The 25470-nt window shown below is 57.8% G+C and overlaps 6 protein-coding genes across 6 annotated transcripts; 3 read left to right on the forward strand and 3 right to left on the reverse strand.

The window, feature by feature from the left end:
* Positions 1-1899: 1899 nt before the first annotated feature.
* On the reverse strand, positions 1900-5520 carry P884DRAFT_280299 (uncharacterized protein; the record flags this gene model as incomplete). Its single annotated transcript, XM_069443417.1, has 3 exons — positions 1900-2164; positions 2273-4500; positions 4603-5520. The coding sequence occupies 3 exons, from the start codon at positions 5518-5520 to the stop codon at positions 1900-1902; spliced, it is 3411 nt and encodes a 1136-aa protein (XP_069294506.1).
* Positions 5521-7709: 2189 nt separating this feature from the next.
* P884DRAFT_280300 (PAPA-1-like conserved region-domain-containing protein) lies at positions 7710-9413 on the reverse strand (the record flags this gene model as incomplete). Its single annotated transcript, XM_069443418.1, has 3 exons — positions 7710-7961; positions 8023-8129; positions 8195-9413. The coding sequence occupies 3 exons, from the start codon at positions 9411-9413 to the stop codon at positions 7710-7712; spliced, it is 1578 nt and encodes a 525-aa protein (XP_069294507.1).
* A 1637-nt stretch (positions 9414-11050) lies between these two features.
* Positions 11051-12165, forward strand: P884DRAFT_302671 (peroxisomal membrane anchor protein conserved region-domain-containing protein; the record flags this gene model as incomplete). The annotated part of the gene is made up of 2 exons (XM_069444964.1): positions 11051-11305; positions 11359-12165. The coding sequence occupies 2 exons, from the start codon at positions 11051-11053 to the stop codon at positions 12163-12165; spliced, it is 1062 nt and encodes a 353-aa protein (XP_069294508.1).
* Positions 12166-14375: 2210 nt separating this feature from the next.
* P884DRAFT_272502 (uncharacterized protein) lies at positions 14376-15920 on the forward strand (the record flags this gene model as incomplete). The annotated part of the gene is made up of 1 exon (XM_069442530.1): positions 14376-15920. The coding sequence occupies one exon, from the start codon at positions 14376-14378 to the stop codon at positions 15918-15920; it is 1545 nt and encodes a 514-aa protein (XP_069294509.1).
* Positions 15921-17075: 1155 nt separating this feature from the next.
* On the reverse strand, positions 17076-19791 carry P884DRAFT_280303 (SPX domain-containing protein; the record flags this gene model as incomplete). The annotated part of the gene is made up of 3 exons (XM_069443419.1): positions 17076-17218; positions 17359-19646; positions 19709-19791. The coding sequence occupies 3 exons, from the start codon at positions 19789-19791 to the stop codon at positions 17076-17078; spliced, it is 2514 nt and encodes an 837-aa protein (XP_069294510.1).
* Positions 19792-21690: 1899 nt separating this feature from the next.
* P884DRAFT_230690 (uncharacterized protein) lies at positions 21691-25470 on the forward strand. Its single transcript, XM_069439796.1, has 4 exons — positions 21691-21918; positions 21983-24424; positions 24476-24584; positions 24643-25470. Exons 1-4 carry the CDS (start codon positions 21837-21839, stop codon positions 25310-25312), a joined length of 3303 nt encoding a protein of 1100 aa, XP_069294511.1. The 5' UTR covers positions 21691-21836; the 3' UTR covers positions 25313-25470.

Raw genomic sequence — 25470 nt, forward strand, 5'->3', positions numbered from 1 at the left:
AGCCCCGCCACGCTGCCTTGAGCCGGCCACGATCATGAATTCTGGGCAGCGGAGGTAACTCCTTAACGTCGGAAACGCGCTTCGGGATTGCAATGGTTCACGAAAATCATGGCCCGGTAGGAAACGGACGGGCACGGCTAAAACTGGGCCACAACCACGGTAATCTCGGCCTAAGGCCCGACGGCTGCCGTCAAACTTCCGCGACCCCGCCGAGTCCCCGAGCCGAAGTGGAAGGGTATGGAAACATAAAGCTGCCTCAACTGCATACCAAGCTTTTGCCCAGTGTATGCTTGCGGTTCTGGGAGCATACACTAGTGACACGGCCATCAGTGTGGTAGGGCTGGTCGGCTGCCGCTATATCCGCCAATCGGTCCGGGCAAAAATCTCATTCATCGTCACGCCCTGCGAGTGATCGCTTGCAATGGAAGGATGGCAACACGTGTCGACGGGTTTGCCGAAGGGGGCGATGTTGGAGTCACATATTTGATCAAACTCAGCTAAGATAGACCCGATTTCGGGCATGGAGAGGTGAAAAGCACCTTCACCAAATCAAACCCCGGTACGAAGTACGATACTGGCACTCAGACTTGATGGCCCAGGAATGTATGGCTCGTGTCGGCCCATTGGGTAATGGAACTTGAAGTGATCCGTGCTCCTCGGACAATGGAGAACATGACCAATGCACGGATTCGCTCCGTAATTACTATGTACGGATATAGTGTACAGATTATTTTGTGCAAATCCCCTAACCAACCGTCAACCGACGTCATCCACTGCATGCGCTCAGCTACCCCTGGTACGGCCCACCTAAACTAACCACCAAACCACCCAACAATCCCAACTAATAAATTTGAGTTTTGAGTGGGTCCAGTTCTCCTTTGTCAATTGAATTAGACAACACCAACAAAGACCATCTCCGCTGGCCACAGCAAGGATCGTGCCAGATAACGTTACCTGAGAACAAGAAAAGTGCACCCGACCATTGACTGCTGTACACAGTAGCCTCACTCTGGCCCTGATCTGAGTGTAAACCATAGTTCCTTTTATTTTTAGTCTTCTAGTTGCTTCACCCTTGGGGATTCTTAGGCCATTGTTTATCGTCGCGCTTGGTTCTAAGTTGACTGCCTCGAACGGTTGCTTGAATGACTAGTGAAAACTCGCCGCCATTGAGTACTCGGTAATAAAGCAATTGTCATTTCGTGCATCCCTTCATAGATGTGATAGATGACTGATTTCTCAGCTTGTGCCAGTATTGGATCTCATACAATTGACAGACTGGTCACGCTCAGCTGCATTCTGCGCTGGCAAGCAATAGAATAAGCAATGTATTATACTTCTGCAACTGCGAAAAGGGAGAACAGATGGTGGAGATTCTGGAGTCCAGAACCCCAACTCTACATCCCCCTTTAACGTTACCCCCTCAAAACTACGTTCGTACTTCTCCCCCAACTCGTTGCTCCTCCTCGATCACGATAGGAGACACCTTTGCTCAACACCCTCCACAGCAAACACCATGACAGACCGACGATGGTAGTCCTCCATCCAAGCAACTCTTTCCTACTGCATCGGTAGGGATCAGCGCAAGAAGAGGGTAGTCGTCTGTATCCACAGAGCGCTCATCATCGCCAAAGACACCCCATCCTTGATAACCTACCATCAACCAAACCCACCAGCCAGTCGACCAGTTAACTAGTTAACTAGTTAACCAGCACTGGCACCGACGCCGACGTCGACAGCACCCAGCAAAACCACTTCCCACCCCCACAAACAGACAAAAACAATCCTCCTCCTCGCACACATCCTCACTCACTCACCTACCCCTACCCACTCACTCACTCACTCACTTACTCACTCACTCATTTGACCCGCTCAAATAACTGCACCCCCCACCGCTCTCCGTCAGGAAGACAGGGCCAGCTCCAGGGCCCGCAGGTTCTCCTCCACCCCTTCCCACGCGCGGAACACAAAGTCGGCCGGGCACTCGGCCACGCCCCCCAGCCGCGCGCCCGCCTCGGCCAGGAACCGGCCCAGCGCCGCCTCCGCCGCCGTCGTGCCCTTGGCGCCGATCCGGTGGTGCGTCACCTCCCCGCTGGCCGTCTGCAGCTGCATGTAGAAGGCGCCGTCGGCGAAGCGGTAGTACAGCTTGGGGATGCACTGCCCCCCGCTCCCCGCGCCGCCGCCGCCGCTGCGGCTGGCGGGCTGGGCATCCTCGGGGAGGACGGCGGCGGCCTGGCTGCCCTCGTCGTAGGCCGGCGGTGGGGTGGGCTCCGACGGAGAAGGAGTTGCGTCTCCGGTGGCGGCGGCGGTGGCAGTGGTGCTCATCGTTGTCGTTGCCGTCTTGTCGTCGGTCGGAGGCTGGGAGTTGGTCATCACCGCTGGCGTGGAAGACTTGCGGGCGCGGGACTTGCGCCGGGCGGAGGCTTTCTTGGATTTCTGCTCCGCCTGTCCGGCTTGTTGCTGCTCCAACGCCTGCTGTTGCTCCTGCGGGTAGTAGTTGGTAGGCCCTGGCACGTCGTCGCACGTGTGACTCGAGCGTTGCGCAGCGGCAGGCTTGGACACGGCCGGCTGCTGGCAGTCCGGGACAGTGTATCCAGTCATGAGCGACGGGGGGGAAGGGTAGGCGTGATTGGAGGACGGGTAGCCCCCGTGCTCAGCCGACAGCATGGGAAAAGGCTGCATGGGAGACGAAGAGGCGGCATGCCCGTTCGTCTGAGGGGAAGCTGTGCGGCCATGGATGAATGTGTCGGGGCCACCGGGACGAGTCGGGAGATGAGGGCTGCCGGCCACGGCAGATCCGTTGCCCATGCTGCTCTGGCTCGAGATACGGGAACGAGCAAGGCTCATTCGCGTGGGTGTCTGCTGAGCGTGGGTCGGCCGGACCGAGTCACCTTCAAACCTCGGGGGAGACCTATATTCGGCCATGACCGCCTTGTACACGGTCGACATGGCTTTCCGAGCAGGCATCAGGGCCGGCCCGCTCATCGGGCCGTCAAGCAGCGCCTTTCCAAAGACGGAGCCACGTTCCTCAATCTCGTGGAGGATCCCCTGGAGGACCTTGAATGCGCCGCTCAGGAAGGCCTGACGGTCGTCCTCGGGCCCTGCCGCACTCACCGCAATGAGATGGCTCTTGGTGGCCTGCTTGATGTGGCCACTGATCTCGGGACAACCAAAGTCGGCGATGGGCCCGTCCAGCAAGACCTGTGATAAGACGGTGCCAAGCTTGGCCTCCTTCACGATGTGCGCGATGGCGGCGCAGACACCTGCCTTGATCGACGTGCCAAAGAGCATGCCACCACTGGGCGGCGAGATGCCGTAGTGCAGGGCAGGGTCGATTGGGACCTGCTGCTCGGGGGTCTGCAGACCCTGGGCCGGAAGTTGCGCAGTACGGGCAGGCGTCTGAAGACCCTGGGAGCTCACGGGCACGGGCAGCGACTGAGCAATCGGGACCACAGCAGCCTGTCGATTCACAGTCTGGCGGCGCTTTGTCGGGGTCTCCGTTCCATGACTAACGGAAGCCTTGCGCTTGTTGTTGTCCGATGAGAGGGTCGCAGCAGCATAAGCTGAAAAGTGAGTGGAAGGCATCTGCACAGAAGACAGAGAGGCCGGAGACGACGCTTGGGAGGGCCGTTTCATGAAGATGGTGTAATCGGACGGATCCTGAGGGGGTTTCTGCACTATGGGACCGGCAGTACCGTGCGAGGTCAGCTCCGTGGCCGGCATCTGCGACATCTGCGGCATCTGCCGCTGCATCGTAGGGCTGGAGGATCCGGAATACTCCTGGGTTCTGAACGATTTGTGTTCCATCTGGTCAGGGGCGGTATCTGCGACATGAGACATGTGGCCGGCTGAAGGCACTGCGGCAGGATCGTCGCGAGGTGTCAGCTCTGTAGCTGGCTTGTTGAGGCTGAATGTGCCCTGGCCGCTGCTAGGCAGCTCATGGGTGTTCGCCGAGGTCACGAAGGGGTCCAAAGCCATGACCTGGCCGAGGCCAAAAGAAGGCTCAGACAGCTGGTGCTGTGCCTCCTCACTAGGCATCGCCATCGGAATACTCTTGGGATTGGCTGTGGCGTTCGGCTGGGTCTTTGGGTTAACCCTCTTGCGGCTCGGTCGTTTCTTCCCGGTCGAACCCTCAGCAGAAACTTGGGTCCTGGTTGTCCCCGGCTGGCCCGCTTCATTTGATGACATGCCAACCGGAACGGATGGGATCTGCGGCTGGACGAGCGGGAGGAACTGCTCGGCTGAGATGTCCTTCGTCTGAGCCATAACATCGCGACCGTCACCAGCAAGGGAGAACTGGAGATGAGCCACCTGGTGAGCCGGAGCCGTGTCCAACTGCATCAAGGTGGGAACGTCAATGCCGGGCAAATCCCCAGTCTGTAACATGGCATCCTGCTCGGCGAATGTGGCATCGAAGTCGAGTGGCTCGTTGGATGGCAGAAGCAGGTCATCCGCGAACTGGAAGGCCTCCTGGAATTGGTGGTCAAAGTTATCCAAGTCGCCCTAGAACTGGAAATCTTGAACATCACCCGAGTCGGTCTGGGTGCTTTGAATATCGCCGGAGCCGATGGTCTCGGAAGGGGCCTCCGTGGAAGAGACAGGAACACCAGTCTTGTCGCTCATGTAGTTCTCCTGGGCCCACTGCTGGGCTGCGATGTCTGTGGTCACACCGGCAAAAAGATCCCCATTCCAGTCGTGTGGCGTATTGTTGCCCAGACTGCCCGATCGATTGACTTCCGGAAATCCCAGCATCTGCAGTAGAAGGCTCTCGTCGGCAAGGCGCTGAGCTTTTGCCTCGCGCCTAGCTTGCTCTTCGGCTTTCTCTTTCTCAGCAGCCTGGGCGGCAGCGGCAGCAGGCTTCTCGCGCAGCAGTCTCTCGTCTTCGGCGGCTCGGGCCTCGGCCAGCTTCCGCTGCTCTTCAGCTTCCGCCTCCTTCCTCTGTCTCTCGAGTTCTTCCGCCTCGGCCTTCCTCCTCGCCTCCTCGGCAGCGGCGGCGGCAGCCGCAGCAGCGATACGGTTTTGCTCCTCGATCATGGCCTGGGCCTTGATCTGGGCCTCGACCCTGGTACGCCACATCTCGCGCTCGCGAGACTGCGCCATGAGGCGGGTAAAGTGGTCGTAGCGGGCGACCTCCTGCTGCTGCTGCTTCTCCGACTTGCCGCGCAGGTCGTTCCTCACAAAGTCGGCTCGCTCGGCCTTTTGCTTCTCGGCCGCCCGGATCGCCTTCGTGTCCTGGTGCGCGTTGGCAATTATGGGGCCTACGGCCTGGTTCGCGGCCTTCCACCGCTCAAACTCGGCGTGCTGCTCGGCCCAGGCGACTTGAGCGTCGATGGCGGCGGCCTTGAGACGCTCGGCGATGGAGTCATGGTCGGGCTTCGCCTTGCTGGTGTCGCTTTTGGTGAAGGCCGCCCATTCGCGGAAGGTCTTTTTGTACAGCAGGAGATGCTGCATATCTCTGTGGTACCAAGCCCAAAAGTCGGCACGGAGTTGATCGGCAAGCGGTGTGTCGGGCTTCGAGGGCATGGTGTTGTGGTTGGTCGGGCCGTCGTAAGGGTGGATAGGAGGTCCAGCCATAGGAATGTTGACCAGACGAGGAGAACTAGCGGGCGGGCGCTGAGGAGTGGTCGGCACGGTAATCTTCGCATCAAGAGTCGCGGGAGCGACATGTGCGGGCTCAGTGCCGTTGAAGACAGCATCGCTTGCCCCGTCGGAGCCGGGAAGCTTGGGGTCGGCGGAGGCCTCGCCATCGACAAAGAGCGCATTCTGTAGCTCTGGACCAAAGACTATGCTGCTACTGAAGCTAGCCGTGGGGATGTATCCGTTGGAGAGACCGTCAAACTCGCCAGATGATTCGGAGGGCGGGGTGGCAGAGTCGTCCTTCGGCACATTGGAGGATGTCTCGGCGGCATGGTTGCCGGTACCAGGGACACTAAAAGGACGAACCTCAGAAATGAGAACGATATGCTGAGGGTTCTGCTTGGAGGCCTGGTTGTCACCGGCAGGAGTATCGCTGGCGACGCAGCCGGCAGCGACGTTGTTGGGGGATTCCTCATGGGAGCTGGGCTTGCAACCGTCTTGGCCTAACTCGGGGGCGATGATGGGGAAGGTCAATAGATCGGTTGTCACCTGGGTGACAGCGCGATGACCAGAGCCGGACAGCGCGCCGAAGTTGTGAGTAGAACCGACGTCGGTCTCCATGGCGGAAGGCTGGGAGGCCTTGCCGAACCTGGAGCCAGCGGGAGCATGAATGCCATTGTTGTTTTTGGACAGCGACTTGCCATTGTCATTGCCATCCTCGTGACTGCATTCAGTAACTTCCTTGAAGTCGCTGATGTCGCCAAAAATGGAGTCGAGTTCCGAATTATAGTCATCGCTGACATGCTCAACATCGACAATTTGACTAATTGAAGCGGCAGAAGTAGAACAATCAACATCCTAAACAGTCAGAGTTAGCAATACCGCCCGACCCTAGTAATGGCTGAAACAATCACGAACCTTGGTCTCGGAATCGCGGCCGAGAGAAGAAGGAGTAGTGCTTGAGATGGGCCCTTCGATCACAGCAGGAGCAGTGCCTGACTGCTTGGTGGCAGCAGAATCACCGCCAGCGGCCTGGCTGACGATGGGAGACATTTTCTTTCTTTCTTTCTTTCTTTCTTTCTTTCTTTCTTTCTTTCTTTCTTTCTTTCTTTCTTTCTTTCTTTTCTTTTTTCTTTTTTTTGTAAGAGAACAACCAGAACGAATATCGAGTCGACAAGCTGGTTATAATCTGACGAAAATCGATCAATGGCAGCCTATGCCGCGCAGCCGACTGCGACTTGGCGATGGGTTGGTGGTATCTAGTGTAGTTGAGTGCTTAACGAGAATCGAGATCGCTTGAACAGCGAAACGGAGGAAACAAGAGAAGAGGGACGATTTGGATCTGCGGAGTCGGCACGAGAGACCGAGAATTGTTCCCTCGGGAACAGAATCACTCGAACCTGGCTGAGTTGTGAACAAAAGTATAAGAGAAGCGTTGACTGGCGACGATAATCCCAATTGTTGGAAACAAGTGTTGAATCGAGCTCAGAAGCAGATTGTTGGTTGATCTTGAAGGATGGATCGGTTCGGTGGAAGAGAAAACCAGTCCAGAAACCCCACGAGAAAGCGAGATATTGGGGGAGCAGCTGAAAGTTTTGGCTACTCTTGCACCCAAAGCTTTGACCAAGAAGGCCGTGAAGAAGTCGTCTTCTCTGATTCTCAACAGATTCAGTGCGTGGAGAGTTTCCAGGGCATAACCCTCGTTGAGAGAGGCACGGTAGGGAGGAAACCGTGTCGGCACTGACGTGCCATTGTCAACTACATGACCTTACCAGTTATATCTTCAGTATCCCGGTCCACAGTGCGCAACCACTCTTTTCCCTTGGTGAAATTGCCATAAAAAAGTAAGGAATGACAATATTGACGTGTTGTCAAGCAGGCAACTAGCAGACCTAGTCGAGAAGATTGCGAGACCTCATATCCCCGCAGCCAGAAGAGAGAACATCTCAATTCCTTTGTTCATGAAAAGAGACCAAATGTATTTTTACCAACCGGCGGTCCAAGTCCGTTTCTCTCCTTACCTTTGAATGCCATCCCACGCATATTCATAATATGTACACGCAGGCGGGAAGTAGACCCCCTTTTTTTGTTTTGGGGGGGGAGGGGGGAAGAGAGTTAATCTGCGCATACCGAGCTCAAGAAACCTCCTCCACCATTTTCCCCCTTGGCCCCGTCCCGCCCGTCACAAAAACCTTCCCAATCGGTCCACTCAGGAGCTCATCTGGCACGGCGACAATACTACCGTTCTTGTTGTTTACCCAGCGGATCAACATGGGATCCACGCGCTGCGTGTCGGTCTCGGGTGTCTCCTCGGCAGCCATGAGGGCGGCGGTCTTGCGGTTCGTCTTAGGCGCTTGCTTTTTTAGGAGCTTGTTGATTGTTTCCATCTGTACAAGGGTTAATCAGCATCCTGTCGGGGCCGCGCGGGAAGCTGTTTGATTGAGTTACCTTCACCTCCTCGTTGCGCTTCTCGCTGAGGTTGCGCCTTCGGCGGGCCATTTCGGCGCGGCGCATGGAGAGCTCTTCGGCAGTAAAGTGCTTCTTGGCTTGGACCTCTGGAAAGCGACGTAAGCAATCGGCCACCAAAAGGGGGGGACGAGGTAAAGGGGGGGCCTCTTACCATCGGACAGCTTCATGTACTCGTGCGAGACGTCGCCCAGCTTGGCGCGTTGTCGAGCGGTCAGCTTCGACAGGTCCGGCGTGTCAGCACGACTCGTGCCCTCCTCCTCGTCGCTCTCTAGTCCATCGTCCTCATCGCCTTCGGCGTCTTCATCGGCAACCTCGATTTCCTCTTCGCCCTCAGCATCGACATCTTCTTCCTCGTCGCCTTCGGCATCTTCCTCGCCGTTGGCGACTTGGACCGTGACGTCTTCCGGTTCGCTCTCCAGCTCGCTCAGCTCCTCATCCTCATCCTCCTCCGCCTCACCATCCTCATCATCGTTGCTGGCTGAGGGCTTCTTCGCCGCAGCCGAGCCTTTGGCAGTAGGCTTCGTCACGTGCGCGCCCTTTACCTTGCTGGGTGTCGATGGATTCTTGGAGGGCTTGGTGACTTTGATGGCAGGAAGTTTCGGGGCGGGAGTGACATCCATGTCGACGTCTCCATCGACATCAGCATTCTGATCATCGTCCTCGTCGCCTTCGGCATCAACATCCATCTCGTCCCCGTCATCGTCTTCCTCGGCGTCGTCTTCGCCAGGATCCTCCATCCGCTCATCACCATCGTCCTCCTCTTCCTCCTCCTCGCCCCTGCCACTGGCGAAGTTCCGCGGGGCAACCTCAACTTCTATCTCCGAGCCTTCCTCTTCCTCGTCATCTTCAACCTCATCCTCCTCGTCCTCTTCCCCTTGCTCATCATCTTCCTCACTGCTATCAATCACATAATTCTTCTTCCCCCCCCTCGCCCGCTTGCTGCCAGCATCAGCAACACCTGCCCTGCCCTTATCGCCGCTTGCACCACCAGTCGCAGTTGCGCTGCCCGGCAACTTGCGCTTGCTGTTGCTGGTGCCGGCGCTCGTGCTGCTGCCGCCAGTCGCCTGCCGCAGCTTGTTCGAGGGGAGCTTGAGGGTCAAATGGATGTGCTGGTCATCGTCAATGTCCTGGCCCCCCACGCCGCCATCGCCGGCGCCGGTACTGCTCGGGGGAGACGACGAGGGCGCGCCTCGGGCGACGGAGGCGATACCGTTCCCTCCCCCGGAGCGACGGGAGCTGCGCGAGGACATGGTGGGCTGCTGCTGTTGCTGATAATGCTGCGGCTCAGAGGTCTCTCGGTCTCTGTCAGCCATGTCAGTGATTGCTGCGGTGGCGCGCTGGGCGGCCGAGCGGCGAGGCCGGGATGACATGACAGCAATGATGACGATGATGGATGATGGATGATGGATGATGATGATGATGATGATGATGATAATGGGTTTGAAGGGGGGCTGCTGCGGTGTGCTCGTATGTGGTTGGTTCTTCCAGGGGCAGGTGGGGCGAGAGATGATGATACGAGTGATTGGGTTGGCGATGGCGATGGCGATGGCGTTGGCGTTGGTGATGGTGATGGCGTTGGTTGACTTGGGTCGCGGCGGCTGAAGTCGGAGATGCGGCGCGACCGATGGCGTTGTGCGGGTGTTTGGGGTGGCTCAGAGGTAGTGCATAGCGCCAGGCATGTCGTTCGAATAAGCTTGCCGTAGCGAGAGGGTTCAATCAAAGGCCAACATGCCAATGAAGAGAAGCCACAGGGGAGTCAATCAACGTGCCCGTGCCCACATGAGTGCATGTGCGCAACTCAGCTAAGAGCCGGTTCCGTACAACCTGGAAGCAACCCGGCACTCGGTATCCGAATCCTGCGGCTTGGGTTGCGATGGGTTGTGGCCGGAGTCGAACGGCAGTGGCTTCCCGATGTTGGGTGTTTCGCACCTACTTGTGGCGTTGTTGGTGTCGAGGCACAGCCCAAAACTGGTGGGATGACCGGCAGGTTTCACAGGCATTTCGAGGGCAGCTGATGGATGGCGCTTGTAGATTGCGGGCTGCAGGAACACCGCTATCCACCACCGACATCCTCGAATGCATCTCTATTTCGCCATCTTTCGCCAATCCCGCCCTGCTCGTTGCACACCACGACCACGTCTCACCACCGAACCACCCCACAGCCGCGCAGTCCCATTTCGTTTGCCAGACTTTGAAGAATAAACATCTTGACGCATGCATGAGATAACTCACCTTTCAGATGGTCCAGGTCCGGCGTTGAGTGGCTGATCTCACCGATCTCTGCGTGCCAACAGGATGCGATTTGACGTCGTCTTCGACCCGCTGTCTGCGTCTGGCGCTGTCTTCGGTGTGACTTTATCGTAGCTAGCCTGTAAATAAATATAGAACTTGCATCAGTCTCGCAAATAAGCGCCTAAGCGCCTTAAGGAGATGGCTGTTAGTGTATACCACACTGGATCTTGCACGTACCGTAGCGCGTCCGAAAAGACGGGATGGCCGGATAGAGTTCAGCTTGGGGCTGCCAGTGCGAGATCGACTCCCGGAATCCCTCACAACATGTGCTTTGTAACTATGGACCACACAGACACTAGCAATTGAGGTAGAATACGAGTATAAACAAATAAACAAGGACGGCTGAGAGGGCAAGTGCCACTTTGACAACATGAACGACACAACGAAACACTCGCAATTGGGATATCAAAGAGGCTGCTCTCTCGCAGGGCCAGAACGTCAGAGCGCTCCCGCGCTGAGAAAGCCTCAGCCAAGTACCCACATCCACTGCAATGGAGGTTGCAGATCGAAGGCGCCCGGGCCAAGGTCCCCAGTTGCCGGCCATTAAGGTAAGCCTCGGCATTCGCAATCCCGTCACAAGTCCCGAGTTACGTTAAAGACGTCACGGTCCAAACACGACAAAACTCGGTGCCTTTCCCTTCTGTGCATCATCAATCCCCTATTTTCAGAAGCGTCCGGGTTTCAAAGATAACCGCATCAACGGAGTCTCAAAAATATGGGTGAGACGGAAAAGGAAACCAAGCAGGACGTGCCCGCCGAAGCAGCAGCAGCCGAACCAGTGCCCGAACAGAGCACGTCGCAGGATGCGACACTCGAGCAGGCGCGGAAGTTTCTTCAGGATGCTCAAGTGCGGAACACAACACCAGAACGCAAAACCGAGTTTCTCAAAAGCAAAGGGTTGTCAGAAAATGACATTCAGCGGCTGATGAATGAGGTCGCCCAAGATGCGCGGGAGGAGTCGCCAGTCTCGGTACGTCGCCACTACTGACTGGATGTCGCAAGGATCGACTTACAGGCTCCAAGAAACATACAGAAGAGGAGAGGATAGGGCCTCCTATACCCAAGAAGGAAGCCCGACCGCCGATTGTGACATATCCCGAGTTCCTCACCAAGCCCGCGCGACCGCCACCGCTAGTAACGGTCAACGGCTTCTTGAACACGCTCTACGCATTTGGGGGCTTATCGACCCTCGTCTACGGCGCAAGCAAGTTTGTTGTCGAGCCCATGGTTCAAACACTCACCGAGGCGCGCATCTCCCTTCACGACACAGCGAGCCAAGACGTCGCCAAGCTCGTGTCCAAGCTCGAGACCGTCGTGTCCGAGATCCCACCCACCAAATCCAGAGATCTCAGGCCGCTTTCCGCAGCCTCGGCAAGGCACGATGGCGACGAGAGCGACGCAGCTAGCAGCTACGGCGACCCAACCGAGCTCTTCCACCGAGATGTCGGCGTTCAGACCTCCCCTGACCTCGAAGCCCAATCCCGTTTCCATCCTCAGCAGCAGCAGCAGCAGCAGCAGCAACACGAAACCCCCACGGACCACCAGAGCAAACGCCTCGCCCGCCTGATCGGCTCGCTTAAATCGCTCAACGAGAGCATGACCGACCAGACCGAGACGCTGGGCGACGTGCGCACGGTGATGGACGTGCTGCAGCAGGACGTGGACAAGCTCAACGCGGCGGCGGCGACCGACTTTGTCGGCGGCTACTCGCTGTACGGCGCCGCGAGCAAGAACGAGCCCGACGACGAGATCAAGCGGGCGAGGGAGAACATCAGGCGAGTCAAAGGGGTGTTGTTGAGCACGAGGAGCTTTCCGGTGGCTACTCGGTAGGAAGGTGTCTGGGTAAAGAGAACGTAGGGTCGGAGGGAGAGGACTGGCCCTCCTTGTCAATCGTTGTGGATGCATGAATGGCCTGCTCACCCTGTCGAGGACGCGGGCCAGCAGTGTGGTTGAAAGGGATTAAGAGGGTACGGGTACCCTTGGGCGCTCTCGGTAGCAGCCAGTCAATGATGGACGGGGAACGGCACGTAGCGAGTGTATCAATACCAACAGGCGCGCATTCGGTGTGGTCTTGGTTCGCCGGCCCATTGGCGGAGCAGTGCGGTGCAGTAGTGTATATGCACTGAGAGTCTTAGGTGACTGCGCCCATTGGTTGAGTTGCTGGAGACAAACCTCCATGCCATCCCTGAGAGAATGGCATCGAGGGGCTGAGGCGGGGCATTTATTTTACTTGTCCTCCGCTGGTCACTGTGTGTCGGGCACCACTGCGCGGCAGGGGCATCGGGTGCAACTGGGGTGCTCACGGATGTCCTGTAAACGAGTGCGATGCTGCCGAGACGGTGTAGCACTCAGCAACGGACAACGCACTGCATAAGATAGTTCCATGACCACCAAGCCAATGTGATGCCCCGTCCCTGGACTATCCTACACACCTCGGGGAATATTCTGCTTGATGAGCTCAGCACAAGCGTACTCTCGTATTAGTGTAGAGAACCGGTCATTTCACCACAGGACTGCACGACGCAGTCGCGTAACTCCGTACGGAGAATTGTAACTCGTCCCCGCTCACCGCCCATCAGCCGTCGTTGTGAGGTTGGAGAAGTGGGGCTCGAATGCATGGAGTCTGGGAAAGTTGCCTATTCCTCACACGGGCTAGACCCGACTTGCGAGAAGATGCCCTTCCAAGTCGGTGGCGGGCTTGTTGTGCGAACAAGCTTATTACTTCTCAGGCACCTACGGAATATGCTAGATGTGGAGCCGTGGGCGGGGGGTCAGTTGAAGCTCGGGAGCCCTTTGGACGAATGATCACTTCCGAAGCAGCTGCCTCGTCAGCACACCGTCGACACACGATAGGCTGAATTCGCTGTCGCTGGGAGGCATGGTCATGGCATCGCGTGAACGCCAGAGACCCTAATCCTGGTCACACGATCGCCAAAACGGACGGGCCCGCAACACAGCTCGCACTACTCCGTACTGTGTCCGGAATGGCGGTAGTAAAAACTCGGCAACAATTTATTACCCACTTTTTTGATGCTGCCATTCTCGGCTCATTTGCTGCCGTCGCTTTTTCCCCCTAAACATCAAGCTCGGTCGAAAAGTGTGTGTAAGGCTGTCGCAGGCTTGTCGTAGCAGCAGAAATCTCGCCACGGTCAGGAAATGGTATACTAGATACGTCGGGAAGCAAAAGCGGGGCAACGGTGTTGTTCTTCGAGGTTAAACAAAGGGTGGCGAGGTGGCGTCGGATCCTGCCGTCCTTACCCCAGACTTCAGGGCTTGGACAAGCCAGTCCGGCAACAGCAAGATTCGAATGTGATCCAGGTGCCGAGGATGCACAGCGGCAACAAAGCGCAGATCCCTGGTCCTTCCCTGGAGGGAGACGAGCTTGGGGACGGGCCAGGCAATGACGCCCCCCAAGGCCCGAGCTCGCAGGTAGAACGGGGGGTTGAACCTGATGATCCTGGTATGTTCTGTACAACCGTTCCTTCCTCGTTCACTTATTTCTTGCAAGTCCGGTTTTTTGAGCACCCTCCCCCATCGCAGAGTCCCTTCAATTGTGTTTTCGGTTTTCCACTCGGGGAGAAGATTTCTGTCTTACCTATGTCCGCAATTGTCGGCCACCATCTTGACTGCGGGAGGCAGAGCACGAACACGTTCACCCCCTACCTGCCTACCTTACCTACTTAGTGCAGCGACAGCGTTACTTCAGGTGCATAGCGCACTGTACCTACCTGCCTGCACTTAGATTCCTGGACTCCGCTTGCTGTCTGCTGCAGACGCACATGTCACGGTTGCTTGGTCGCCCTTGTCAATGCGTCGATCGCTAACTCGACGGCTGCACACTTCAAGCAAGGCTAGGCAAACCCGGTCTGCTTGGCGAGGCCATCATACCACTTTCAGAGCCAGACGCCCCGCACGCTCAGCGTCTTCAACGCCCCCCGTCGCCAAACCCTATAAAGGTCGCGACTCCGGAAGCGTCACGCGCGCCTACCAGTCCTGGCCTCGTCCCTCTCGAGAGCTCTCGAGATCCAGCACCGTCCAACATGATCTTCTCAGATCTGGTCAAGTCGCCGCGGACGACCTTCACCAAGTTCCGCAATTCCTTCCCCCATGGCGTACAGCCGCCGCTGGACTTCGACCCCGACCTTGTTAGCAGGGACAAGGTGAAGAATAGGGAGGCGGTGAATAGATATCTCGCCGAGAGAGTGCGCAATGACTGGGAATTTACCTGGCCCCCTGTGGTAAACTCGGCTTCTGCCTCGGCGGGACCCGCAGCCAGTGCGCAAGACGAGAATGCTCAGACAGCCAATGGCGACGCACAAGAAGCCGGAGATGGAGCGGCGGCGGCCGTCGAAGATGCACCGAGGGACCCAGGGGCGGAGGCGGACTCGGAATCGGACGCAGAGTCGGTGTACAGCACAATATCGGAAGATACAACCCGCTTTCGCCCACGGGCAGAATGGACGTCCGATCTCTCAGACGACGACGAGCCTTGTCCATCAGCCTCTCCCTTCCGGTTTGACAGCCCAGATGCTGTCGGCGCAGCCGTGCGCGAATCCATCGAGACGAAGCGGGCGCGTCGGCGAAGAGCGGTGCGGGAGGAGATGAAATGGAACCCGGGGTTGGCATGCTTTGAAGCGCGCCGTAACGCCTGGACCGGCGCCAAAACAGTGCGGGTGAAGCCGAAGCCACCAAGCCCTGTCTCACCATCTTCCGCTCGCCGCTTCTTTTGGCGACACCATCGGACGCAGTCGTCCATCTCCCACAGCGCCGTCGTCGCATCGGGCTCACCGCCCGGCCCAAGCTCGCCCCTCTCGCCCACTGCAACCCGCACATCCACAACGACGGCTTCCGATTCAGACTCTGGGGCCGTACAGAAAACAGTCTCCCGGGACTCGACCGTTCCCCGTGTCCTCCACCCTGTCCAGACAGTCGTTCCTGTCGCCCCACCCCTCCTCCCGCCACAAAATCCAATGCGCGCCTCGGTCCAGCCTGCCATGTACAGTTCGCTCTACGACAAAGTTGTCACCCAGAGCCTGCAGCCGGCCTGTCCGGTGAACCTTTCCGACATGCTACGCGCCTGCGTCGTCGGGTGGAAGCGTGACGGCGAGTGGCCGCCCAAATCCGTGTACCCTGCCCCAGCGTCCGTCGAGGCGTCCAACGCTCAGGTGCTCGCTGTGCGCCAGCACAAGGCGCAGCAGCAGCGTAACAAGGATGCAGCCGCTGCAGAGGCCGCGGCGTCCAAGGGGAGGAGGCTGAGCCTGGTTGGCTTGTTTGGCACTGGCGGTGGCACCGGAGGGGGGAACAAGACCGCTAGTCGCACTACGACGACGCCGGCGGCAACACAGGAGGCGAACGGTGCCAACAATAAAGAGAGTAAGGAGGACGAGCTCCGTCGTTCGCAGTCCAATTCCCACACCGATGATGTTGCTGGGTCGTCGGGCAAGACTCTCTTCAGGAGAAGTTTGCAAAGGGTGCTGTCTCTGGGACAACACGGTCATGCCCACGGTGCAGCCGGTGGGAATGGCGTGGAGGGGCCATTTTCGCCTACAAGCCCTACTACCAAGGAGGTCACCGCGGCTACTTAGTTCGGTTGGGCGCGCTGGTTTTGGAGCCTCAACATGCAGAGTTCGGCGCTTGGCATCGCTTGAAGGAATCATCTCGAGGTTGCTTGATCTTTTTCTACCTTCGGTTCGGTTTTTTTTTTGTTTTTATTTTTTTAATTTTATTTTTATGATGGCTGGTTGGAATCTGCTGTGTTTTGGAATGCTCGATACCCCGCGTATTTGCTGATTTGAGCACATCATCACAAAGGGCGCGCACGGGAAAGCAACGGGCGGGGTTAAAGGACGGAGTGGTCATGGTGCTTTAATGTGTGTGGCATGATTGAACGCAATCACTTTTGGAGGAGACATAAGGAGATGAATATATTGTGGCCTTAATCACTCTGGCCAAAATATCATGACTCGGGCCGCTATGAGTCGTCAAACGCCTGCAGGATCGAACTACAAACTAAGACTTGCGTTGCCAAACTGCTTGTCGGTTCCTCGAATGCTCCATCATCTGGACACCGTTTCAGGACTGTCCGTCAATTACTATTCTAACTACAGGTAAAATGCCCCGACTATGGTGTACGCTTCGCGCACCTCTTGTCGAGGCCCGTAGTAGGCATGAAGCTACGCTTTATAGGCTATAGACTCGACCGTATTTGGATAGTTCTATAGAAATACTACCAACTTCGAGGGACTTACTGCATACAGAGCCAGCCACACCTCTATGGCGAATGCACCCATAATTGCAGGCGATACGTAGGGAAAGAGTACCTCGGGCGGCCAAGAACGTGATATCCAATGGCTGGATAGATAAAATTTAGAGGATTAGGCTAGTATATAGAAGCGAAGCTCCTTCCTTTGCTCTTTAATGTATATATATATATATATATATATATATATATACAGCTCGGAGACTTCGTCAATTGAAGCTTTGCTTTAATAACGAAGGTAAGAGGGAACCGAGTCTCTCATCTATATGCCCTTAAATCATCTAATGCAGGTAGTCAAATACCCCATTCCCCAACCTGTCACGCACATAATCAACTAAGACAGATGCAGCCTTCCAGAGACGTGCCCATCCGAGATTGATACAAAGTCCCGTCTTCCTCTTACCACTCTTGGCCGACCATTATTATATCCCTCTTGATTCAGTGTATGGAAATAATGTTACGTCCGCAATACCCCCCCGATTTACATTCCTGTCACCCTCATCACGACATAGCCCACAGTGACCGTCACGACAAGCGAGATCAGGCTGCTGGGCACGCCGACCCGGATGAAGTGCTTGACCTGCAGGTACCGCTGGCCGGCGGGATCCTCCTTCATGATGGCAGCTAGATAGAGGGTGGAAAAAAAAAAAAGAAACAAGTCAGTTACCAGGACAAAAAGAGGCGGGGTGGGGGGGAGAGAGAGATGGGAAACAAACAAAGAAAAAGTCAAAGGAGTGGGGCAAAGGCGGGGAGGTGGAACTCACTCATGTTAGGGAACCCGCTCGTGGGCAGGGCCATGGCGGCGCTGCACATCAGTACGCCGGCCATGACCAGCAGGTTCGGATGGGGCTCCTCGAGGCCCTTGCCGACGTCGAAGACGAGGGGGAGGATGATGAGGGCGGCGACGGTATGGCTGATGAAGGTGGCGATGACGAGGATGAGGCTGGAGAAGACGACGAGGATGACGTAGAGGCTGTACTGCTCGACGCGGTGGGTGATGGCCTTGGTGGCGGTGTGCAGCAGGCCGGACGAGTTGACGGCCTTGCCGAGGGAGAGGCCGCCGGCGGCGAGGATGATGATGGTCCAGGGGAAGTTGTTGAAGTCCTCCTTGGTCAGGATGCCGACGCCGAAGAAGAGCACGATGGGGATGATGGCGATGACCCCCATGTCGCCAAAGACGCCCTCGAGGCTGTGCGAGGCGCACCAGAGGGCGATGGTGACGACCGTCACGGCCGAGACGAACCACTGGACGCCCGTGAAGGGATCGCGCACGGGGCGCACGGGAACGATGGTGGTGCTGCGGCCGGGTTTGAAGACGAGCAGGAGGAGCAGCCAGATGAGGACGAGGGAGAGGAGGCCGACGGGGATGGCGATGAAGAACCACTGGCCCCAGGTCGGTTCGGGCTCCATGATGCCGATGGCGACGACGTTCTGCGGCGAGGCGATGGGGGAGAGCATGCCGCCGATATTGGAGGCCAGGGCGATGCCGATGATGACGGCTTTGGACATGGGGGAGCCCGCGGGCAGGTTGCGGAGCATGGGCTCGATGATGCCGAAGCAGAGGACCGGCGCGGCGACGTTGCTGATCAGCATGCTGGCGACGGCGGCGACGCCCATGTTGGCAATGAGGACGGTCTTGGGCCGCGTGCCGGCCTTGCTCAGGACGAAGGTGGCGATGCGCTTGTCGATGCCGCACTTGGAGAGCGCGGCTGCCAGCGTGAAGCCGCCGAGCAGGAGCATGATGACGGGCGTCCACATGGCGGCGAACACGGCGGCGGTGGTCTCCTTGGAGCCCAGCCTCGCGTGCGGCGCGTCCGCGCCTCGGAAGACCCGGAGCACGACGCAGAGGAAAGGGATGATGAGCGAGGTGACAAAAAGGGGCAGCGCCTCGGTGGCCCAGAGCAGACTGACGAGCACCAGCATGGCCAGGCAGTTCTGCTGCTCGGGTTTCTCCATGATCGGGACGTGCATGACGGCGAAGAACAGGGCGACGATGATGACGAGGGTGAGCGTCGTGGAGCTGAACAGCCAAACCGGCAAGGCGAAGCGGCCCAGGGGCGTGGTGATCTTCACGACCGGCAGCACAATCTCATCGTCGCCTTGCAGCCGCGTCCTCTGGGCATCCGCGTCAACGCCGAGAAGGGTATGGCCCAGGCTCGCCGCCTCGGCTCTCCTCTCCAGCCCGATCAGATCCCTCCAGACCGTGTTCCGTTCCCAAACGACGTGCTCTCTCAGGTGCGATCTCAGGTCGCGGATGGCCGCCTCGGCATCACCGTTGGTGACGATGACGGTGTAGGCCTGCACCATCTGGGATATCCGCTCTTCCAAACCCTTGGTGGTTTCGGGGCGGAAGGGGAAGGCAGTGTCGACATAGGTCTCCATGTACCGGGGTCGCAAGTTGCGGTCGATGATCTTGTCGAACTTCTTGAGAACCTTGCTAAAGCCGGTCCGATTCAGCTGGATGTACGACTTGAGCTCGCACAGCTGGACGTAGAGGTTGATCATTCGCTTCTTGAGCATGATGCTGGACGAGTACAGCACGGCTTGCTCGGCATAGTCGTCGTAGGTCGCGCTCATCCTCCGCATGGACCGCGTGAGTTCGGTTGACGCTGTCATGTCGGTCGACGCCAACCTTGGGTTCCACGCGGAGGTGCGCCTCCCTCGGCTGATGCTCCGCCTCTTGGCGGTCAGGCCGGTCCCCTCGTCTCCTTCGTCGTCACTATCTTCGTACCTGCCGTCCTCGGTGGAGTGGCGACTGTGCGTGCTGCTGGTCCGACGATGCCTCTCGTTGAATGTCCTATCGCTCGCGTGGGTAGGCGGGCGAACGTCATCGGTGACGCCCGCCTCCTGCTCGAACTCGTCGACATCCCTGAGGAGGATTTCTACCTCGTCAAACAGCTCCTTCTCCTTGAGGACGTAGAACGAGGTTATCTTTTCGAGCTCGACGTCGAGAGCGCGACTGAAGACGGCTTCGGGATCATCGTTCCGGATCAGCGGCCGGGACTCGGCGTCTCCGGCAGGCAGGTGGATGGCCTTCTCGAGCTGGTATATGCTGGGGCAATGTTGTCAGCGCGGCAAGATCGACAAACGGGAAACCACCGGGAGGGAACTCACAGCTTCTTGAGATTGCTATAAGCGATGTAGTGGTTGCTCCAGTCCGGAACGGCGTTGAACTGGATGCTGTGGGAGAACTTCATCTCGTCCTGCTGCTCGAGCCACCTCCGCTTCTCGGCCCGCTTGATGTCGTACTTTCGCTGGCGCTCGCGTGCAAACTCGCGATACCCGCGCGCCGCGGCCGTCGGGTACTCTGCAAGCTCGATCTGGGCAGGCGGCGGGCTCCCTCCCCTATTGAGACGGACTAGGGGTGTTCGACGGGCCGATGCGGGCGGTTCCTGCGCGCGAACACCGGCGGATCGGCGAGGAGAGGGGTTCGTGGGGATGGACGGGGGCGGAATTTTCGATAATTCTGCCTCGAGGGCATCCGTAGGACTCGTTCGAGGTGGGCTTGAGCCTGTAATTCAGCCGGGGGAATCGATTGACGACACGATGCTGAACGGGCTCCAGCTCTCGAGTCCCCGAATCTGCAAGCAGCACCGGCGAACGTTCGGGTGGGGTATTGCGGATTAATCCGTACTTCGTACATGGTACTGTACATACATCCGTACATAACGTTAGTACACTAGTTATGTGCACCATCGACCGGGCCCACTCAACCGCTGTGTTCCCACCTCCGGTTGGGTCGCAGTTAGTTAGCCTAGAACGTTTTGGCATGCTGCAATGCCAGCTCTGGAACCCACCCGATTCATCGTCTCGGGTCCATGACTGCGTGGACACGTCCCAAGCCAGTTGTTCCCTGCGTCAGGGCTGTGGAGTACCTTATCGATGCGTAACCCGAGTCCACCAAGATACTGCGTACTGCGTAGGTAATGGACCAACCTGGCAAATGCGTAGTGTATGAATGGATGCACGTACATAGTTACGCGGACCCCGGCCATGCGGTGCTCCGCTCAAGCTTCCGACGGCTGCGGGCAACAGAACGGAACCGGGGTGCGCCCGCCAGGCACCCGACACGGCCATGTAGTTATGTGTCTGCTTCCCGGGTCCTTGGGCAGAGCAGCCTCCTGTGGCTTGGATCAGGCTGCTAATGGCTCTCCCATGCAAGAGCGCGCCGCTGAAACGATGATCTACGAAAAGACTTACACGTGTACGGAGTAGTACGTACATAGTAGTTATGCACCGTAGTCTATTCCATAAGCACACAGGGGTTATCGAAATAGATCCGTACTGCGCACGAATTACTGTACGGACGTAACTATACTCTGTACACAACCACGGCAAGCTCGCTTAGATCACGTGTTTGTTTTCGGCCTCAAGTGTTTGTTGGCTGCGAAATGGATTGGATTTGAATGCTTAGTTCTTTACCAGGTCATTGAGTCGATGCCAACGGGGTTGAAGCACGACCCGTCGAGTGCGCCAGGATATAGTCCAAACGGTGATGAAGAATTTAGGAACTATGTAAATGAATCCCATGCAAAATCCTGATTGATCCCACCTGGTGTTATTGAAATCATTATCACCTGCTCCACTTCTGAACCACGCGTAGCAGAGCTAGGAGCCTAGTTGCCAGTGATATAGTCGGCCCAGTGACGGGTAGTATGGGCATCAAGGCTAATGGTGCCAACGGCTGCCAGGTATCTCAGGCAGACAGGGTGATTGAATTGGCCCGATCTACTATGTACACTAGGAATGGGTACCAAGCAATCGCCTACACCTCACTGACGGTCGAGTTCCCATCAAGAAAGGACAAGGGTCCGTATGCTTAGTTTAGATCTGCTTTAGATGGTATCCAAATTCATACTTCAGAGGATGACAAAGTCTTTAGTGATTATTTCGGAATATGAGCAAAACTCATCACGAATTGCAAGGTTGGTAGGTACTGTACCTACTACAAGCGGAAGAGGGAGCTCGAGGATTAGTTATATTGAGCCCCGAGGTGAAACAAGCATGCTTGCTGTTGCCACCCTAACCCTTATCGGAGCTAACCCGACCGCGTTTGGCCGGGCCTGATGCCGTCATGCGCCAGCAACACAAGCGACCCTCATCCATCGCCCCTCGACAGCCCTCACAACACCCAAAGTAGCGCAACTTCACATTTGCCGGGCACTCTGCGGCAATCTTTCAAACCGCCCCCGATGCGCCGGTGATTGCGCCCAGCGCACGAACTGACGAGCTGGCAGGCGCCATGCTCTCCGCATTCACAGCTCGACCCATCATCGAGCTCAAGCAACGAGACAAGTCCAAGATCGAGTCCATTCTCGCCTACGGTACGCTCGTGCTGATCAAGATGCGGCGTGTTAGTTTGTGTCTTTGGCTGACTGGCGAGTCCAGGTGACCGCGTACTCGTTGGTCTAAATACCGGCTCCTTACGTATCTACCGGGTCAACGACCCCTCGACACCTCCTCCGGCCGATTCCCAGCCTTCCGAGAACCCATCGGCCTCTCAGGCTGCTCCCGAGGACTCCGGCCGCGCCACAACTACAACGGCCGCACAAGATGGCCAGCCAGCGCCCAAGCCCGCCGCAGCCAAGCCCACCGACCTTCTCCGTGAGGTGGAGAGATTCTCGACGCGCGCCATCGAACAGCTGGCCATAATTAAAGAGGCTAACACACTTGTGTCGCTCTCCAACTATGCAGTCTTCCTACACGACCTTCAGACGTTGGAGCCGATCGAGGCTCCGCTGGCCCGGACCAAGAATGCCTCCGCCTTTGCCGTGACGAGCAACATCGTCAAGGACCCCGCCACGGGAATCCCAGAGATCATCTCGCGGCTGGCCGTTTCCGTCAAGCGGCGTCTCCTGCTTTGGTCATGGCACGAGAGTGAGCTGTCCCCCGACGTCACCGAGATCGTGCTGCCCGAGTCGATCCGGTCCATCACTTGGGCCAATGCCACGAGGCTCGTCTGCGGCATGAACAGCGGATATGCCATGGCCGACGTCGAGACTGGCAACGTCGAAGACATTGTTGGGCCGGGCGCCATCGGGGGTGCCGCAGGCGGGCAGGGCCGCTTCGGTGCCGTCAGCGCTGCCGGCATGGGGTACATGGGCCTGGGTGGTTATATGCCGAAGCCCCTGTCGGCCAAACTCGCAAATGGGGAGCTGCTGCTCGCCAAGGATATCAACACCTTGTTCATTGACGAGTCGGGAAAGGCCCTCGAGAAGCGGCAGATCCCCTGGCAGGCCGCCCCAGACTCGATTGGGTACAGCTACCCATACATCTTGGCTCTTCAACCGCCGGCGAAGGGAAGCCTAGAGATCCGAAACCCGAACACACTCACTCTTTTGCAGAGCATTGCCCTCCCCGGCGCCGCAGCGCTCCATTTTCCACCTCCAACAGTCAGCCTGGCGCACGCCGGCAAGGGATTTCATGTCTCGAGTGACAGGGTTGTGTGGAAAATGGACGCTACCGACTATGATACCCAAGTCGAAGAGCTCGTCAGAAGTGGCAAACTCGACGAGGCAATCAGCGTCCTCGACATGCTAGAGGATGCATTGCTCAAGAACAAGAGAGACACCTTGCGGGAGGTCAAGATGCAAAAGGCCGAGCTGTTGTTCCGCCAGAAGAAGTACCGCGACTCGATGGACCTGTTCAATGAGGACGAAGTCGATGCTCCACCAGAGAGAGTTTTGAAGCTGTTCCCTAAGATTATCGCAGGCGATCTATCCGGGGCCGAGGAAGAGAAGCACGACGAATCCGAGCAGGAGAGCGCGAACGGGAAGACGAGCAGCGAGCAGGAAGCAAAGCCCGATGCCGCGGAAATTGCGTCGCCGCCGAGAGCTGGCGGGTTTGCCAAGTACCTCATGGGGAGTCGAAAGCTCAACCCCGAGACCGCATCCATCGCCTCGTCGAAGAAGGGCTCCGACGATGACACAGCCAGCATCAAGGGAAAGCCGCAGGACGACCAGTCCCAGGCGGAGAAGGACCTTATGGCCTCGGTTCTGGCCCTCAATAGCTATCTCGCCGGCGCTCGCACCCGGCTCCAGCGCATCATTGACCCGACCACCGGCAAGCTCAAGCCCCGTAAATCCCAGTCCGGCTCGACCGAAGAGGCCTTCAAGACTCTCCTCCTCTCTTCCCCGGACGAGGGCGACGAGCAGCTCGAGCGTGCCCTGCAGTCGACCTTCCGGATCATTGACACGGCCCTCTTCCGCGCCTACATGTACTCGCGCCCCACGCTGGTCAGCTCGCTCTTCCGCATCCCCAACTTCTGTGACCCGGACGTGGTCAACGAGCGCCTGCTCGAGCACAACCGCTTCAACGAGCTCGTTGACTTCTTTTACGGCAAGAAGCTCCACAGACAGGCGCTTTCCTTGCTCCGTCGATTCGGCAGCCCCGACGAGCCCGACGAGGCCGCGCCCGGCTTGCACGGCCCGCGGAGGACCGTCATGTACCTGCAGGGTCTGCCGCCAGAGATGATCGACGTGATTCTCGAGTATTCGGAGTGGACGCTCCGGAAAGACCCAGAGCTGGGCATGGAGGTGTTCCTTGCGGACTCGGAGAACGCCGAGACGCTTCCGAGGGACAGGGTCGCCGCGTTCCTAGGCGGAATCGATCCGAAGCTGGAGATCCAGTACCTCGAGCATATTATTAACGACCTAAACGACCGGACGCCGAAATTTCACGATCGACTGGTCGAGTTGTTCATCAAGCAGCTGGTAGGCAAGGAGGAGAGAGGGGAGGAGCGGGACGCTCTTATGGAACGATTAGTTAGCTTCTTGAAGGAGAGCGAGCAGTACGGTTTGGGCAAGGCGAGAGCTCTGATTCCTAAAGACGGTGAGTCCATAGTCCTCCCGACAGGTTAGAGTTCCGGACTGACCCCCCAAGACCCCCCGTTTTACGAAGCGCAAGCCGTGGTACTCAGCAAGATGGGCCAGCACAGACAAGCACTTATGATCTACGTCTTTAAGATGCAAGACTATGCTAAAGCCGAAGAGTGCGAACCCCGATCCCAAGTGTTATTTGTCTGCCCACTCTAACCAACACCCTACTAGATACTGCAATCGCATTCACAAAACTCAGCAACCTCCCCAGCCGACTGCGACGGCTGACCGCCACAATGTCACTCAAGATCCTAGAACCAATCAGCCCGCGACCGCCGAGGAACAGCCTTCCATCTACCACACTCTCCTCTCCCTCTACCTCAAACCCCCGCCAGAATATAGCCCTAACCTGGCGCCCGCTCTCGACCTCCTCTCAAAACACGGCTCCCGCCTGCCGGCGACGTCCACTCTCTCCCTCGTGCCCGAGACCCTCCCTGTGGCACAGCTCGAGTCCTACTTCCGCGGCCGCATGCGCAGCGCCAACAGTGCGGTCAACGAGGCGCGCGTCGTGGCCGGCCTGAGGAAGACGGCGCTCTTTGCGAGCCAGTCTCTCCTGTATCTGGGGGATGGGATACCCGGCGGGCAGGGCGGGCGGAACCGGCGGGTGGTGATTGGGGAGGAGAGGGTCTGCGGGGTCTGTCACAAGCGGATCGGCGGGAGCGTGGTGGCTGCCATGCCGGATAACGCGGTCGTGCATTATGGGTGTTTGGGGAGGTCTGCGGCCGCCACGGCGGGTCCCGGCGTCAACGGGGTCAGGCACGGGTCGTCCAGGGCCATGTCGCCTGCCGGGGAGAGTGTGAGGTCCGGATACGGGCAATGGGGTGGCCGGATGAGTGGTTGACCATGTCATATATGAGTATAGCGCCCCTCGGCTTTCTAGTGGGTTTATGGGACGGTGACGCATTTTGACGGTGGATATCCAAGGGGTTGATATCCAAGGGGTTGATATCCAAGGGGTTGATATCCAAGGGGTTGATATCCAAGGGGTTGATATCCAAG

This window comes from Thermothelomyces heterothallicus (genome assembly GCF_042370625.1).
Source record: "Thermothelomyces heterothallicus CBS 202.75 unplaced genomic scaffold P884_scaffold_28, whole genome shotgun sequence".
Taxonomy (NCBI): domain Eukaryota; kingdom Fungi; phylum Ascomycota; class Sordariomycetes; order Sordariales; family Chaetomiaceae; genus Thermothelomyces; species Thermothelomyces heterothallicus.